The 16,492-nt window shown below is 45.0% G+C and overlaps 1 protein-coding gene across 4 annotated transcripts in view; it reads right to left on the reverse strand.

Annotated features, from left to right (window-relative positions):
* The window catches only part of PITPNM2 (phosphatidylinositol transfer protein membrane associated 2), a 432,451-nt gene that overhangs the window by 99,112 nt on the left and 316,847 nt on the right, over positions 1–16,492 (reverse strand). For all 4 annotated transcript variants that reach the window (XM_030220215.1, XM_030220217.1, XM_030220216.1 and 1 more), the window contains exons 7-8: positions 10,592–10,687; positions 5,278–5,382 (exon numbers count right to left, since the gene is read on the reverse strand). In XM_030220215.1, coding sequence (XP_030076075.1) covers positions 5,278–5,382; positions 10,592–10,687 — 201 coding nt within the window. The remainder of the gene's footprint in view (positions 1–5,277; positions 5,383–10,591; positions 10,688–16,492) is intronic.

Here is a 16,492-nt window from a genome sequence, read left to right on the forward strand (position 1 = left end):
CAGTCTTCCTTCCCCCGAAAAATCTTCTACCTGTAGAGGTAGAGGCTGAAGGCTGCCGGCGGGAGAACTTGTCAAATGCGGTGTCCCGCTGGTGGAGAGACTCTACCACCTGCTCGACTTTTTCTCCAAAAATGTTGTCCGCACGGCAAGGCGAGTCCGCAATCCGCTGCTGGAGTCTATTCTCCAGGTCGGCGGCACGCAGCCATGAGAGCCTGCGCATCACCACACCTTGAGCAGCGGCCCTGGACGCAACATCAAAAGTGTCATAAACTCCTCTGGCCAGGAATTTTCTGCACGCCTTCAGCTGCCTGACCACCTCCTGAAAAGGCTTGGCTTGCTCAGGGGGTAGAGCATCAACCAAGCCCGCCAACTGCCGCACATTGTTCCGCATGTGTATGCTCGTGTAGAGCTGGTAAGACTGGATCTTGGCCACGAGCATAGAAGAATGGTAGGCCTTCCTCCCAAAGGAGTCTAAGGTTCTAGGGTCTTTGCCCGGGGGCGCCGAAGCATGCTCCCTAGAACTCTTAGCCTTCTTTAGGGCCAAATCCACAACTTCAGAGTCATGAGGCAACTGGATGCGCATCAGCTCTGGGTCCCCATGGATTCGGTACTGGGACTCGATCTTCTTGGGAATGTGGGGATTACTTAGTGGCTTGGTCCAGTTCGCAAGCAATGTCTTTTTCAGGACATGGTGCAAGGGAACAGTGGACGCTTCCTTAGGTGGAGAAGGATAGTCCAGGAGCTCAAACATTTCAGCCCTGGGCTCGTCCTCCACAACCACCGGGAAGGGGATGGCCGTAGACATCTCCCGGACAAAGGAAGCAAAAGACAGACTCTCGGGAGGAGAAAGCTGTCTTTCAGGAGAGGGAGTAGGATCAGAAGGAAGACCCTCAGACTCCTCGTCAGAGAAATATCTGGGGTCCTCCTCTTCCTCCCACGAGGCCTCACCCTCGGTGTCAGACACAAGTTCACGGACCTGTGTCTGCAACCTCGCCCTGCTCGACTCGGTGGAACCCCGTCCACGGTGGGGGCGTCGAGAGGTAGACTCCCTCGCCCGCATCGGCGAAGCTCCCTCCGCCGACGTAGTCGGGGAGCCTTCCTGGGAGGTGGCCGCGGTCGTCGGGGACCTCAACCTGGACGATGGGCCAGCCGGCGCCACGCTCGACGGTACCGGAGGCGCAAGCACCGCTGGTACCGGAGGGGTAGGGCGCAACAGCTCTCCCAGAATCTCTGGGAGAACGGCCCAGAGGCTCTCGTTTAGAGCGGCTGCAGAGAAAGGCTGAGAGGTCGATGCAGGCGTCGACGCCAGAACCTGTTCCAGGTGAGGAGGCTGTTCCGGGCTGTCCAGAGTGGAGCGCATCGACACCTCTTGAACAGAGGGTGAGCGGTCCTCTCGGTGCCGATGCCTGCTGGGTGCCGAATCCCTCGGCGACCCAGAGCTCTCGGTGCCGACGCGGGGAGGAGACCGGTGTCGATGCTTCTTCGACTTCTTCCGAAGCATGTCACCGGAGCTCCCCGGCACCGACGAGGAGGACGTAGAATCCATCCGTCGCTTCCTCGGGGCCGAGACCAAAGAGGGTCGATCCTGGGGGGGCTGTACCGCAGGAGCCCTCAGGGTAGGAGGAGACCCACCCGAAGGCTCACCGCCACCAGCAGGGGAATGGACAGCCCTCACCTGCACTCCTGACGATGCACCTCCGTCCGACGACATCAGCAGACGAAGTCTCGGTACCACCGACGTCGATACAGTCGCCCGATGCCTCGGCGCCGATGCAGAGGTCCGATGCCTCGATGCAGTCGATGGAGCGGCAGCCGAGGAAGATGGTCCGGACGCTGACGACGTCGATGCACTCGATGCCTCCGGTGCCGATGCCGACGAAGAGCCCGAGAACAAAACGTTCCACTGGGCTAATCTCGCTACCTGAGTCCGCCTTTGTAACAGGGAACACAGACTGCAGTTCTGAGGGCGGTGCTGGGCCCCTAGACACTGAAGACACGGAGTGCCTATCAGTGAGCGAGATTACCCGGGCGCACTGGGTGCACTTCTTGAAGCCGCTGGAAGGCTTCGATGTCATGGGCGGAAAAATCACGCCGGCGAAATCAAAGGCCGAAATGGCGAAAATTGAAGCACCAAAATTTAGAGGGAGAAAAATCTCGACCGAGGCCAAAAGAGGCCTACCCCGGCAACGAAAGAAAACTTACGGGGCAAAAACTAAGAAATACGGGAAGGGCAGAAAACCCGAAAGGGTCTTCCGGAATACTACCGGAGCGCTTCCCGAACTTTTCTCAGGAAAAAAGGACAAAAACACGTCGAAAAGGACGCGCGAGGTCGACTCTCTGGGGCACGAACGGCGTAACACAACCGTACCGAGTGCGGACGAAAGAAGACTGGCCGGCTCGAGCCGGTTTCGGCCGGGAAGACGGCCGCGCATGTGCGGTGCGCATGGGTGCGCGAGGACTAGCAAAGGCCTTTGCTAGTAAACTTTCCGATGGAGGGGGCTGCCGAGGACGTCAACCCATCAGTGAGAACAAGCAGCCTGCTTGTCCTCGGAGAATGTTGGGTTTATAGGCCACATCGAGCTCTGTATTCCTGATGGGTTTGCTGTGCTTTCCTGTAATGATTGGAGTTCTAATGTTTGTCCAATTTGTACTTATTGTACTGCTTTTTTTTTTTTTTTTTTTTAATAAATTGTAAACCGTTCTGTCTTGCAGTAGCAATAAGATACGGTATATAAATTGATGTAAATAAAATAAATAAAAAATAAAAAATGGTATTATGGGAAAAATGGTGAAAGCTATTACACTGAAAGAGTCCTATAACACAACATGCATACAACATTATTGCTATCACACAGAAGCGAAGCAGTAGTACGATCTGTGTCCATTAGTTAGGAAATCACTAATAAGATATTCTTTTTTTTTTTGCCTTTTTAAAGTTGATAATACTAACAAGTGACTGGTTCAAACGGCAAAAAGCGCCAGGCACCATCTAGTAGTCAAGGTGCTATTATTATAGAAGTTAGTGATTTGATCTTTTAGGCTTCCCTCTCCAGCATCAGAACCGTCCCAATGAATTTCAAGCCTCATTCCTGACAGAATTTAAAATAGTGACCAACGGACTTTCCCATCAAAATTCATATTTGTTTTCTTGCCAAAATTCAAATTCATGACCAATGGACTTTCCCGCCTCAATTTCCCACTGCTCACCTCAAACCCCAGCCAATCAGGTTTGAGAAACCACTACATATAAAGACAAACTGCAGATCTCACAGCATACCCTGAAGAAAGCCTCAGCACGATGGCTGAAATGTCAGCTCCACTTACTCAGATGCAGCAAGATCTGGACATCTGCAACAATCAAGTTAGAAAATTGTTTTGAAAGGCAGTGGTCATAATGCCTCTTTGTTTCCACCCCAGTCTTCATCTAAGTATGACTGAGATTAGAAGATGGGATCACTTGCAGGAGGGCCATTTTTGTTCAGTGATGATGATATAAAATCACTAGTGATGTGGCCTTGAAACTACTGGCACAGCATGCATGATACCAAAAGATTTTTTATTTATTTATTTATTGCATTTGTATCCCACATTATCCCACTTCTTTGCAGGCTCAATGTGGCTTACAATATATAGTGGAAAGTGGAAATGAGAGGAGAATTAATATTAGTGTAACAGAAGTATATTGGGTAATGGAAAGTATGATGAAGATATGATATGGGGCATGTTAACAATGCTTACTAGATATATGTGGGTTTTTCATATGTTTTAGTCATTGTGGTATGTCTTGTCGAAAAGATGTGTCTTCAGCAGTTTTCGGAAGTTGGTCAGTTCATAGGTCGCTTTTAGGTTACGTGGCAATGCGTTCCAGAATTGCGTACTCATATAGGAAAAGGTTGATGCGTGCATTAGTTTATATTTTAGGTCTTTGCAATTTGGGAAGTGAAGATTAAGGAATGTGCGAGATGATCTTTTGGCATTCCTGGGTGGTAGGTCAATCATTATGGCTTGAAAAAGTGTTGGCTTGATTTCAATCAACTAGGTTGTAGAACACATTTATAGTTTTTCACTACAAAACCAGCGATTCTCAACTCAGTCCTTAAAAACACAAGGATATTCACAAAAACAAACAAACAAACAAAAATAAAAATACATTAGACAGATCTGCATCTGCCTGGCTGGGTGCACCCTAAGGACTGGGTTGAGAACTTCTACTACAAATAATGCACTACCCTTTTGGTAGTTGATCAGTTTGTACTCCCTAACACTGTTCCATAATTTATTTATTTAACACATTTATACCCCACATTTTCCCACTTAGTTGCAGGCTCAATGTGGCTTACACAATACCGTAGAGGCGGGCTCCGGTTCGGTAAAATACAAATACACAATATAGTAGTAAGCATATAAGAAACATAAATAAAAGCAACAAAGAAATAAAGAGGGGGTGATAAAAGTCCAATATGGTCCATAGTTTTGCTGTGTCGCAGGAAGTAGAAAGTTAATTTGGGTCAAGGGGGTAGGCCTTCTTAAACAAGTTGGTTTTCAGTGGCTTCCTGAAGTTAAGATGGTTGTGGATAGATTTCATGGGTTTGGGCAAAGCGTTCCACAGTTGTGTACTTATGTAAGAAAAGCTGGATGCATAAATTGATTTGTATCTAAGTCCATTGCAGTCTGGATAATGCAAATCTAAATCAGTTCTGAAAATCTTGTTGATATGTGTTGGGGGGGGGGGGGGGGGGGGGAGAGAGTTTTACTGCTTTACTGAACCTTGCAGGAAATAAGCATACAGGAGAAAAAGCTCAGCTCTGCACAGTAGTGTACCAAGGGCGGGGGGGCAGTCTGCCCCAGGTGCATGCTGCAGGGGGTGCAGGGAACAGCTGTGTGGCTGTCAGCTCCACTGGTTCCCTGCTCCCTCTGATGCTACTTTCTATTCTGGGGCAGGGAACCGGCGGAGCCAACCACCGCAAGACTGCTCCCTGCACCCTCAGGAGCTGATGCACCGGGGTGGGGGTGTGTGTGGAGTTGATGCGCTGGGGGGTGGAGGGGCGCCACTGACTCTGCATTTCTAAGATTCAAGGATCTGTTGTCTATGAGCAGAAAAATACTCAGAGTACACTTGATCTAGAACAGTATTTTACACAACTTAACCTACAAAAAGGAAAAGGAAGGGGATCTTGAGTATCATAAAAGTAAAGACATTTTATTATCCCATCAGAGATTTGTTCTTTTGGCCTTTCTAAATACTTCAGTTTAAGGTGAAAAAAATCATTTAATTACCTTGGATATCATCAACTTCTGTGGTTTCAATTTTATCCATGAGATCATTTGAATTCCACTTTGAGATCTCTTTAGGGAACACCTCCTCTGTGTCTGACAAGTCTTCTTTAGGGGAAAAGAAGAAAATGTAATGAGAAAGTCTCCCTGGGGGGTAACATTTAGTGGCAATGTGAGTTTGCAAATTTTGAAGAGATATATCTGAGTCACTCAACATTGCAGCTCAAAGATAGATAGACAGATAAACATACTTCTAGACCTGCCATACTTGTGGCTGAGATATTCAGATGAAGCTAGATAGTGGCCAAATATTGCCACTACGGGGGTAATTCCAATAAGGGCGCGTGTACTTTAAGCAGTAAAGTAGAAACCCACTTTGGGATATTTTATTAATTTGCATGCAGATGTGACAACATACAGACACGAAGGACCCCTCATAGAATATCAACTACTTGAAAAGAATGTGCCAGGACTTGATGGCTGGTGGGCGTGCACAGGGGTGGAATTTGGGCAGAATGTGGGTGGAGCCCACAAGTACATGTGTAGATTATAAAATACTATAATTTATGTGGTGTAAACATCCACGCCTGCCACTTGCGCCAGTATTTTATCAAGAAATGTGCTTGTTTTCTCTAGAAAATGACACCTATCCTGGGTGTTCTGTTATAAAATAACCCTCCATTCCCTAAATTCTATAAAAGTCACTAAAAATTGCACCCAATTTAAGCATGTTATTTAATTGAACAAAGCCAATTAACACTGATAATTGAGATTTTAGCAATTATTGGTGCTAATTTCATTTAATTACAATTTATGCATGGGTCCAAAAGGGAGCACGGCTGTGGGAGGGTCATGGGTGGATAATTTATGTGCGCTGTTAAAGAATAAAGGGGATCCAAGCCTAATTTAGGTGCAGGGATTTACACCGAAGTTTTATTGGTGTAAATGGTTGCGCATGAATGTAGTCGCAGTTCCCGGCACTAAGTGCTATTCTAAAAACAGTGTCTAAATTTAAGCGCTGTTTATAGAATAGCGCTAAGTGATATTTTTTTTCAGTGGCCATTTTCTAGGTGCCATTTATAGAATTTAGTCCAATATGACTAACTGTAAACACCATCCCCTCCTTAATTTATATGGCTACGTTTTAGCAAGCCAATGTCTTTGAATACCATCCTTTAAAGTCCAATTTGTGCATATGAAGTGGTCAATAGAAACAGAATAAAATAAAACGTAGAAAAGAAAATAAGGATACCTTATTTATTGGACTAACTTAATACATTTTTTGATTAGCTTTCGAAGGTAGCCCTTCTTTGTCAGATCAGAAATGCATAAGTACATAAGTATTGCCATACTGGGAAAGACCAAAGGTTCATCAAGCCCAGCATCCTGTTTCCAACAGTGGCCAATCCAGGTCACAAATACCCGGCAAGATCCCAAAAAAGTACAAATAACATTTTATACTGCTTATCCCAGAAATAGTGGATTTTCCCCAACCCATTTAATAACGGTCTATGGACTTTTCCTTTAGGAAGCTGTCCAAACCTTTTTTAAACTCCGCTAAGCTAACTGCCTTTACCCACATTCTCTGGCAATGAATTCCAGAGTTTAATTACACGTTGAGTGAAGAAATATTTTCTCCGATTTGTTTTAAATTTACTACATTGTAGCTTCATCGCATGCCCCCTAGTCCTAGTATTTTTGGAAATGCCCCCTAGTCCTAGTATTTTTGGAAAACTATAAACAGACGCTTCACATCTGCCCGTTCAACTCCACTCATTATTTTATAGACCTCTATCATATCTCCCCTCAGCCGCCTTTTCTCCAAGCTGAAGAGCCCTAGCCGCTTTAGCCTTTCCTCATAGGGAAGTCGTCCCATCCCCTTTATCATATGAAGTGATAATCACAAGAGGCTTTCCCTATGAGCAAGGTCCCAAAATATCATTTCATTACCATGGCAAAATAGGGTAAGCAAAAGAATAAAACCAGTATAATAAAGCAATACACCAATATACCCAACCCAAAAAGTCAGCCATATGTGATTATTTCAACCTTACAAAGTTGGAACTTTTCCTTTATTCACTCTCTGTCTCTTTTATGCATTAGAATCACATTTTGCTGCTCTCGGCAGTTCTTTGGGCCCTACTGGGTCCACGCAGAGAATCCGCAGACTAACAGATGAAACCAGCCCAGGAATCAAAGGACACTCCTTTGTTCCCAGGGGCAGACTGGCAGAGATCTGGGCCCCTAGCCACCAATCCAATATATATTACTGGCCATTACTGGTTAGGAAGGAAAGGGAATTGGGACTTGATATACTGCCTTTCTGTGGTTTTTGCAACTACATTCAAAGCGGTTTACATAGTATATATAGATACTTATTTGTACCTGGGGCAATGGAGGGTTAAGTGACTTGCCCAGAGTCACAAGGAGATGCAGTGGGAATCAATCCCAGTTCCCCAGGATCAAAGTCCGCTGTACTAACCACTAGGCTACTCCTTCACTTGGCCCCCTTCTGGTATGGCCCTCAGGCACTGCCCTATTAATAGTGTGGTCAATCTGCCTGTTTGTTCCCATCTGACAATTGCAAGAAAATGTTTACATCATATAATGTTCCTCATCCAAAGGACAAGTATGCACCCCGGTCAGTACTATCTATACTACACCCCTGAATGCACTGTTTTACATTTGATTTCAGAGGTGGCTATTATGCATTTCAATAAATACAGACCTTAAGAAGGCCATACAGCAGAAGCAAAAATGGTAGCAGTTTACATAATAGTCTAAAAATAAAATATAAACTGAATTATATCACCGTTTTAGAGAATATCAGCAGCTCATGTGCCATGAGTTATTTTGTGAGAATAAAAATATAAAAAGGACTTTAACAGAAAGCAGTTATCACTGGAGCGCTGAAGCCTCACAGTAAACAAAGAGTCCCAGACGCATGACTCACAGCCTGTACGCTTCCCATGACATGTCACACACAATAATAGGTCTGGCCTGGCTTTGTGGATGCTGCATTTTACTGTGTGAAATAAATATGCAATCGAAGTGAGACATGATCGTTGGACTGCCTTTCACAGGGCTGTCATCCAGCAGCAATTAGTGCACTGTGACCTGGTCCTTAGCACAGTCTTCTCAATTCACTCAAGTTCTCTAGCAGTACGGAGGAGTAAGACTTTCCAAACTGCTTCTGGGGCAGCACAGAAACCAGTATAGGTACCACTAAAGAGGAAAGCAGCTTATATTTACAGGGAAATTCCAGGGATGAGGAGATTACCAGAGAGGTTCAAAGACCTCCATTCCCATAAGAAGTCCATCAATGGATATAAAGCTGCGTGATCAGGAGAAGACTACAGCTTAAGATGACATAACTATAAGTGACTTGGTATGACTCTTAGATGTCTGAGCACTGGTCCTAGGATGGCCAGCCAGAGCCAGGGGAACAAAAAGCTGGTTAAATGTACAGGGGATTTTTCTTCCTAAAGACCAACAAATAAGGAACATTAGTAGTGGCAGTTTTAACCCATGGCTGCCCCCTAGGACTGTGGCAAGAGAAGGGGGGTGGCAGGGGGCATAGAAACACAGAAAACAATGCAGGCAGATAAAGACCATATGGCCTATCCAGTCTGCTCATCCATGCCAGGGCCTCCTGGCAGCCATTTTAAACCACCAGTGGCACTGGGCAGGAATGAGTGGGGGGTTTTCCTGCCCCTAAAGAGACCATTACACCACCAGGGCTTATTAACATAGGCCCTACTGATGGTCAAGGGGCCAGGTCAGTGGAGAGACTTGTCTCCTTTGGAGGTGGGGTGGTGGTCGGTCAGATGGTAGGGCCTATGGGCAGTCAGGCGGCTCAGGGAGGGTGAGGGGCATTTTGGTTTCAGCCAGAAATGCACCAGCATTTTCAGACGAAACCCAAACCCTGATTTTGGGCCGGTTTCGGTTGGCTTCTATTTTTAATAAGGATATTCCCAGACTGAATATATGATGACATAAAGGGTGTAATCCGCAAGGAGTGGCAGGTATAATCCTAAACAGAGTAGGTAACCTGTAAGTTCTGCACAGAGTGGCCGGTACAATTCTAGCCACTTTGCTGGGCAGACAAGATGGACCATGTTGGTCTTTACCTGCCATCTGTTACTTTATTTTCTGTTGTGGGCTCAGGCATTCCTAAGTGGCTCCATGGTGTTGAATGTGCTTATGTTAAAATGTGACAGCCACTAGCACAGGAAGAAAGGGTAAAGGTAAAGATAAAGTTTCACCACAGGTAAAGTGTGTGTGGGGATGAGGGGCAGGGGAAATAATCAGTGGCATATCTCAAGAATCAGTTTTAGGCCCTATTTTCCAAAGTTTTCATAGGAAATTGCAAAGGAGCCAGTAGGAAACCTCACCAAATGTTAACTCTGCCCTTTTGACACTTTTCCTTACTTGCTTGTTAAAAGTTAGAATTTATACCAAATTGATAACCTAACGTAAGCAACTTTGATGTTGGTACAGTTCGGTGGGAGGCGGGGCTAGTGCTGGGCAGACTTATATGGTCTGTGCCCTGAAGAGCACAGGTACAAATCAAAGTAGGGTATACACAAAAGTAGCACACATGAGTTGTCTTGTTGGGCAGACTGGATGGACCGTACAGGTCTTTTTCTGCCGTCATCTACTATGTTACTATGTTTTTTTAACTTGTAGTAGATTGTAGTTAAGATGAACTAAAAACAATGAAAAGTGATTTAAGGAAGCCTGAGCGGTTCAGAGTTTGGAAACTAAGCAGTGAAAAATTTATAGCCTCACGTAATTTGGTGTGCAGAAACACAAAAGGTGAGATACACAATGGCAGTTGTGGTGGCGGGGGGAAGGCAAATAACATGCACGGAACCAGAGAGATACTGGACTATCAGACTTGCATTTACAAATATGCAATAAGCCAGTGGCCAGAGATACACACGGGCCATAAATTTTTAGTTTGCTTGGTTTCCCTCACCTCCTGTACCATTGCACAGAATCATACCAATTTCTCACCACTGCCAATAGGTGGATCACAGTAGGCTCAGGTAGACTATGACATGTGGCACAGAAGCATCTGCCCTCAAAACTGTTGCCTCTACAGAATTCTTTTGCTCCATTACAGCACTCTGATGCTGCAAAAATAGAACTGAGGTGGAACAAAAAGCAATGAAAGTGTTTATCAAATACAGTAACCTTGAAAAATGGGTGAAGTGAGTGGACCCTTCCCACCGTTATCTGCCGTATATCTTACGTAGGGAAGCTTTCTACATTTATATTGTACATAAGAATATTGACGTTTCAGGCTACGTACCGTGTGCATCAAAGAATTCCTCATCTGAGCTTTCATCCGAATCCCTCGCAATGCTCTGCATCCTCCACTCCGATATACTATGACGTGACGGGCTTGCTGAAAAACAAACGTTTTCTATATTAATGGTGAGACAAGCAGTTTACACTGTGCATTCGACGCATCTGTTATAGCAAATCAGCTCTCTGAAATTACAGTCCCCTCCAAATGTACTACTGTGCAGCACACAAAGAAAAAGCACACCTGGACCTTCAAGATTGAGACAACAGGAGTCCTTTATTAAGATCAGACCCGACATGGGCCGTGTTTCGGCGTAAACAACGCCTGCCTCCGGGGTCCAAATTCAATATCAAGATACACAGGTAGGGAGCTCAATAAAAACAAATTCTTAAGTTAGTTTGCAACTCCCCACAGACAAAATTGCAGATGCTCCTGTAGAACGCCGTCGGTCAGAAAAACCGCCAAAGTGCGTTCTACAGGGGCTTCTGCAATTTTGTCTGTGGGTAGTTGCATACTAACTTAAGAATTTGTTTTTATTGAGCTCCCTTCCTGTGTATCTTGATATTGAATTTGGACCCCTGAAGCAGGCGTTGTTTATGCCGAAACACGGCCCGTGTCGGGTCTGATCTTAATAAAGGACTCCTGTTGTCTGAGTCTTGACAGTTGTGCTTTTTGTTTGTTTGCTATTTGTGTATACTGTTCTACCCTCTCTGGTTACTACTGTGCAACACTGCATTTTGAGGTTTCTATAATATTACTTCAACAGGATACTGTCCTTATTACAGGGGGAAGTTACTAGGATCTGATTGTGAAGCACTGAAAGTTAATACTATACCCAGAACCCACGAGAGTCAAAGAGATTAGTACAAATCATTTTTCTCCCTCTCAGTTGCCTACAGAAAAATATTTGGAAATCAGCATAAACTTATGGACTTTTCTGCTTAGTATTCTTCATTTCACAGACAGAATTTGTGATGCTGTCTAGATCTTTAGCTTCCATTTTTCTAACAGAGGCATGAGAACTGCACCAGCTACATGAGGGTCATTTTATAAAGTCATTCTGCCATGTATGCAGTAATACATGCATGTAATGTGGCTTTTCAAAGCAGGATTTTTGGGCACCACTACATGGGTGCAAAGGAATGGATGCTGCGGGGCAGGCGCCTCCCTTTGGGCACCTATACACATTGGCGCCAGACTTCAGGGCATCCAAATGGGAGGTGCCTAAAGGTGCCCCCCGCCCCCAATGGAATTTAAGCACCAGCTATTTTCATGTGATGTCTGTGCAGTCAAGCCGGTGCCAGTCAAGCCCCCACCCCTGTGGGCCAACACTTTACAATCCAGAACACTGCACCAGTGATTTCACAGTAAGAATACTGAAAGGTAATTTTAAAGCAATACAGGAACGTAAGACCTTTGAAATAAGAATGATTGAATATTTTGACACCCAACAAACAGGACTTAATAAGGATCTGGGTTTTCTAACCCATTATAAACCATAAAGCTGTATTTCTCTGTCTGTTTATTACCCTCCTCTCACCTACCAACACCCATCCTGTTAGAATATCAATGAAATGCTTTGATGTCCCCATGCATACCCCCCACCCTCCCACTCAGTCAGACTGTCAAAGTAATGCTTTGATGTTTCTCTTATATATACCATTTGCTACCACATTTGCTTATTTCTGATCTGACGAAGAAGGGCAACCTTCGAAAGCTAATCAAGAAATGTATTAAGTTATGTCCAATAAACTACTACTAAACATTTCTAGAGCGCTACTAGGGTTACGCAGTGCTGTACAAATTAACAAAGAAGGACGGTCCCTGTTCAAAGGAGCTTACAATCTAAATAACGAAATGTCAAGTTGGGGCAGTCTAGATTTCCTGAATAGATGTGTAGTGGTTAGGTGCCGAAGGCGACATTGAAGAGGTGGGCTTTGAGCAGTGATTAGAAGATGGGCAGGGAGGGGGCCTGGCGTATGGGTTCGGGGAGTTTGTTCCACGCATGGGGTGAGGCGAGGCAGAAAGGGTGGAGCCTGGAGTTGGCGGTGGTGGAGAAGGGTACTGAAAGGAGGGATTTGTCTTGAGAGCGGAGGTTACGGGTAGGAACGTAAGGGGAGGAGGGTTGAGAGGTAAGGAGGGGCTGAAGATCGAGTGCATTTGTAGGTTAGTAGCAGAAGCTTGAACTGAATGCGGTACCTGATCGGAAGCCAATGAAGTGACTTGAGGAAAGGGGTGATATGAGTGTATCGGTTCAGGCGGAAGATAAGACGTGCAGCAGAGTTCTGAAAGGACTGAAGGGGGGATAGGTGGCTAAGTGGGAGACCAGTGAGGAGTAGGTTGCAGTAGTCAAAGCGAGAGGTAATGAGAGAGTGGATGAGAGTTTGGGTGGTGTGCTCAGAGAGGAAAGGGCGAATTTTGTTAATGTTATAGAGGAAGAAGCGACAGGTCTTGGCTATCTGCTGGATATGCGCAGAGAAGGAGAGGGAGGAGTCGAAGATGACTCCGAGGTTGCGGGCAGATGAGACGGGGAGGGTGTTATCAACCGAGATAGAGAGTGGAGGTAGAGGAGAAGTGGGTTTGGATGGGAAGACAAGAAGTTCAGTCTTGGCCATATTCAGTTTCAGGTGGCGGTTGGACATCCAGGCAGCAATGTCGGATAAGCAGGCCGATACTTTGGCCTGGGTTTCCACAGTGATGTCTGGTGTGGAGAGATAAAGCTGGGTGTCGTCAGCATAAAGATGATAGTGGAAGCCATGAGACAAGATCAGGGAGCCCAGGGAAGAGGTGTAGATTGAGAAAAGAAGGGGTCCAAGGACAGAACCCTGAGGGACTCCAACAGAGAGCGGGATAGGTTGGAGGAAGAACCATGAGAGTGTACTCTGAAGGTACAATGGGAGAGATAAGAGGAGAACCAGGAGAGGACAGAGCCTTGGAACCCAAAAGAGGACAGTGTGTCGAGAAGTAAGTTGTGATTGACAGTGTCAAAAGCGGCGGATAGGTCGAGGAGAATGAGGATGGAGTAATGACCTTTGGATTTGGCGAGGAACAGGTCATTGCAGACTTTGGATAATGCCGTTTCTGTCGAGTGTAGTGGGCGAAAGCCAGGTTGAAGCGGATCGAGGATGGCATGAGAGGCGAGAAAATCAAGGCAACGGCTGTGAACGGAGCGTTCAAGTATTTTGGAGAGGAAGGGTAGGAGGGAAATGAGGCGGTAGTTGGAGGGACAGGTAGGGTCAGGTAAGGTCAATAAAAAAGGTATCATCTTATTTTCTTTTCCATGTTTTATTTTATTTGATTTCTATTGATAACCTTCTTCTTTTAGGAAAGGTTTATAATCCTCTTTATATTGGATGATTGTTTAGTCTTTTAGATTATTGACTTAATATCTTTTATAATGTATATTCATGGAAGGTATGTTTCCATTTTTACATTTTCTGTAAACTGCAGTGAACCACTTTTAGAGGTATTTGTGGTATAGAAATATTGGATTATGTTATGTTTTACAGCTAGATCCAAAACATAAAAAAAGGCACCAAAAGCCTTCAAAAACAGGACAAGTCCTTTTATTGAGCAGGGACTGTCTCTCTGTGTCAGGTGTTTAGTGCTGCATGCGTCTGGTAGCGCTATACAAATGCTAATAATAATATTTTATAGCATCGATCAATCTTGTACATCAATGACTCGACATGGGCTGTGTTTAGCTACACAGCGCCTGCATCAGGGGTCATTTAATATCAAAAGTCCAATATAAACTTGCCCAGCCTTACAGCTGGAGACCAAAGATAGGGACCTTGTTCCAACGCTACTCCAAAGGTCCTAGTGTGGCGTACCCTTGTGAGTGTAAAATGGGCTTTTCTCGTTTATGAAGGCTCTTGGTGCTTTTTTTTTTGTTTTTGTGTGTGTTTTGGATTGAGCTCTGTGCTTTGAACCCTCTCTGTGTTGTTTTATGTTATAGAGTTAGTTAGCAAGCATGTTGACATGAACCCATGTACTTTTAGCATAGGCGTTGCTGAGGGTGCAATCTGTGTGGAGCTTTGGAGAAGTTGTGAAGAATGCACATTGATAATAAAATATTCTAATCTAGGCACATACTTGTACTCTATGCACTAACATCTACAAGATCACTCTTTCAATGTAAGCACTGCTGCTGAATTTGCGCTAATATTTTAGGCACCTACATGAATTTATAAAAGAGGGCTAAAATAGGCAAAATTATCCCCACAGAGCATAAGGTAAAACTACACACACACACTCCCAGATAGATACAGTATATCAAAACTGGTTGACGTAAGGCGGCTCTGGACGAAGCAGCAGCTCTGAGATCCTGGTTTAGTTTCACTGGCACTGGCTGAGCCTGGGAGGGGAGTTATCCAGTGTGACAGAGGATCTACCTCCAATCGCCCAGGGAAGAGATGTGGTAGAGGCTTCTGAGAGTTAAACAGAATTTAATAAATAGACTTTACCAGTGGTTCCCAAACCTGGTACTGAAGGCACCCAAGCCAGTCAGGTTTTCAGGATATCCACAATGAATATTCATGAATGAGATTTGCATGCAATAGAGGGCAGTGCATGCAAATCTCTCTCACTCATTGTGGATATCCTGAAAACCTGACTGGTTGGGGTGCCTCCAAGATCAGGTTTGGGAACCACCTGAGTGGACTATACTGTACTACTGAGGACCTACCTCCAATCACCCGGGGAAGGAGTGTGGCAGAGGTCTCTGTCAAACGGGATAAAAAATAAACTATACCATACTAAATGGGTCCTATGGAAATTAGCCCTACCTCTGTACTTTCCTTGTCCATGGGTGTGTAATTGGCATTGGCTAAATGGCAGATGACGTTTAATGTGAGCAAGTGCAAGGTGATGCATGTGGGAAAAAAGAACCCGAATTATAGCTACGTCATGCAAGGTTCCACGTTAGGAGTTACGGACCAAGAAAGGGATCTGGGTGTCGTCGTCGATAATACGCTGAAACCTTCTGCTCAGTGTGCTGCTTCGACTAGGAAAGTGAATAGAATGTTGGGTATTATTAGGAAAGGTATGGAAAACAGGTGTGAGGATGTTATAATGCCGTTGTATCGCTCCATGGTGCGACCGCACCTTGAGTATTGTGTTCAGTTCTGGTTGCCGCATCTCAAGAAAAATATAGTAGAATTGGAAAAGGTGCAGCGAAGGGCGACTAAAATGATAGCGGGGATGGGACGACTTCCCTATGAAGAAAGACTAAGGAAGCTAGGGCTTTTCATCTTGGAGAAGAGATGGCTGAGGGGAGACATGATAGAGGTATATTAAAAAAATGAGTGGTGGAACAGGTGGATGTGAAGCGTGTTTACGCTTTCCAAAAATACTAGGACTAGGGGGCATGCAATGAAAATATAGTGTAGTAAATTTAAAACCAATCGGAAAAAATGTTTCTTCACCCAACGCGTAATTAAACTCTGGAATTCGTTGCCGGAGAACAAGGTGAAGGCGGTTAGCTTAGCAGAGTTTAAAAAGGAGTTAGACGGTTTCCTAAAGGACAAGTCCATAAACCACTACTAAATGGACTTGGGAAAAATCCACAATGCCAGGAATAACATGTATAGAATGTTTGTACACTTGGGAAGCTCGCCAGGTGCCCTTGGCCTGGATTGGCCGCTGTCGTGGCCAGGATGCTGGCTTGATGGACCCTTGGTCTTTTCCCAGTGTGGCATTACTTATGTACTAATGTATGTATATAGGGTATGCAGATCCAAGCCCAAATCAATGTCTTTTCTTCATTGACAGAGGATGGCAGAAAAGCCTTCCTCAATAAGGCCTCTTGTACCAGTGCTGGAAACTGAAACCTTATATTTATCTACAGAAAATATATGGCATATGGGGTAGGCAATGTCAGAACAAGGCATCTCACGCCCCTGA

Source organism: Microcaecilia unicolor, chromosome 11 (assembly GCF_901765095.1).
Source record: "Microcaecilia unicolor chromosome 11, aMicUni1.1, whole genome shotgun sequence".
In the NCBI taxonomy this organism is placed as follows: domain Eukaryota; kingdom Metazoa; phylum Chordata; class Amphibia; order Gymnophiona; family Siphonopidae; genus Microcaecilia; species Microcaecilia unicolor.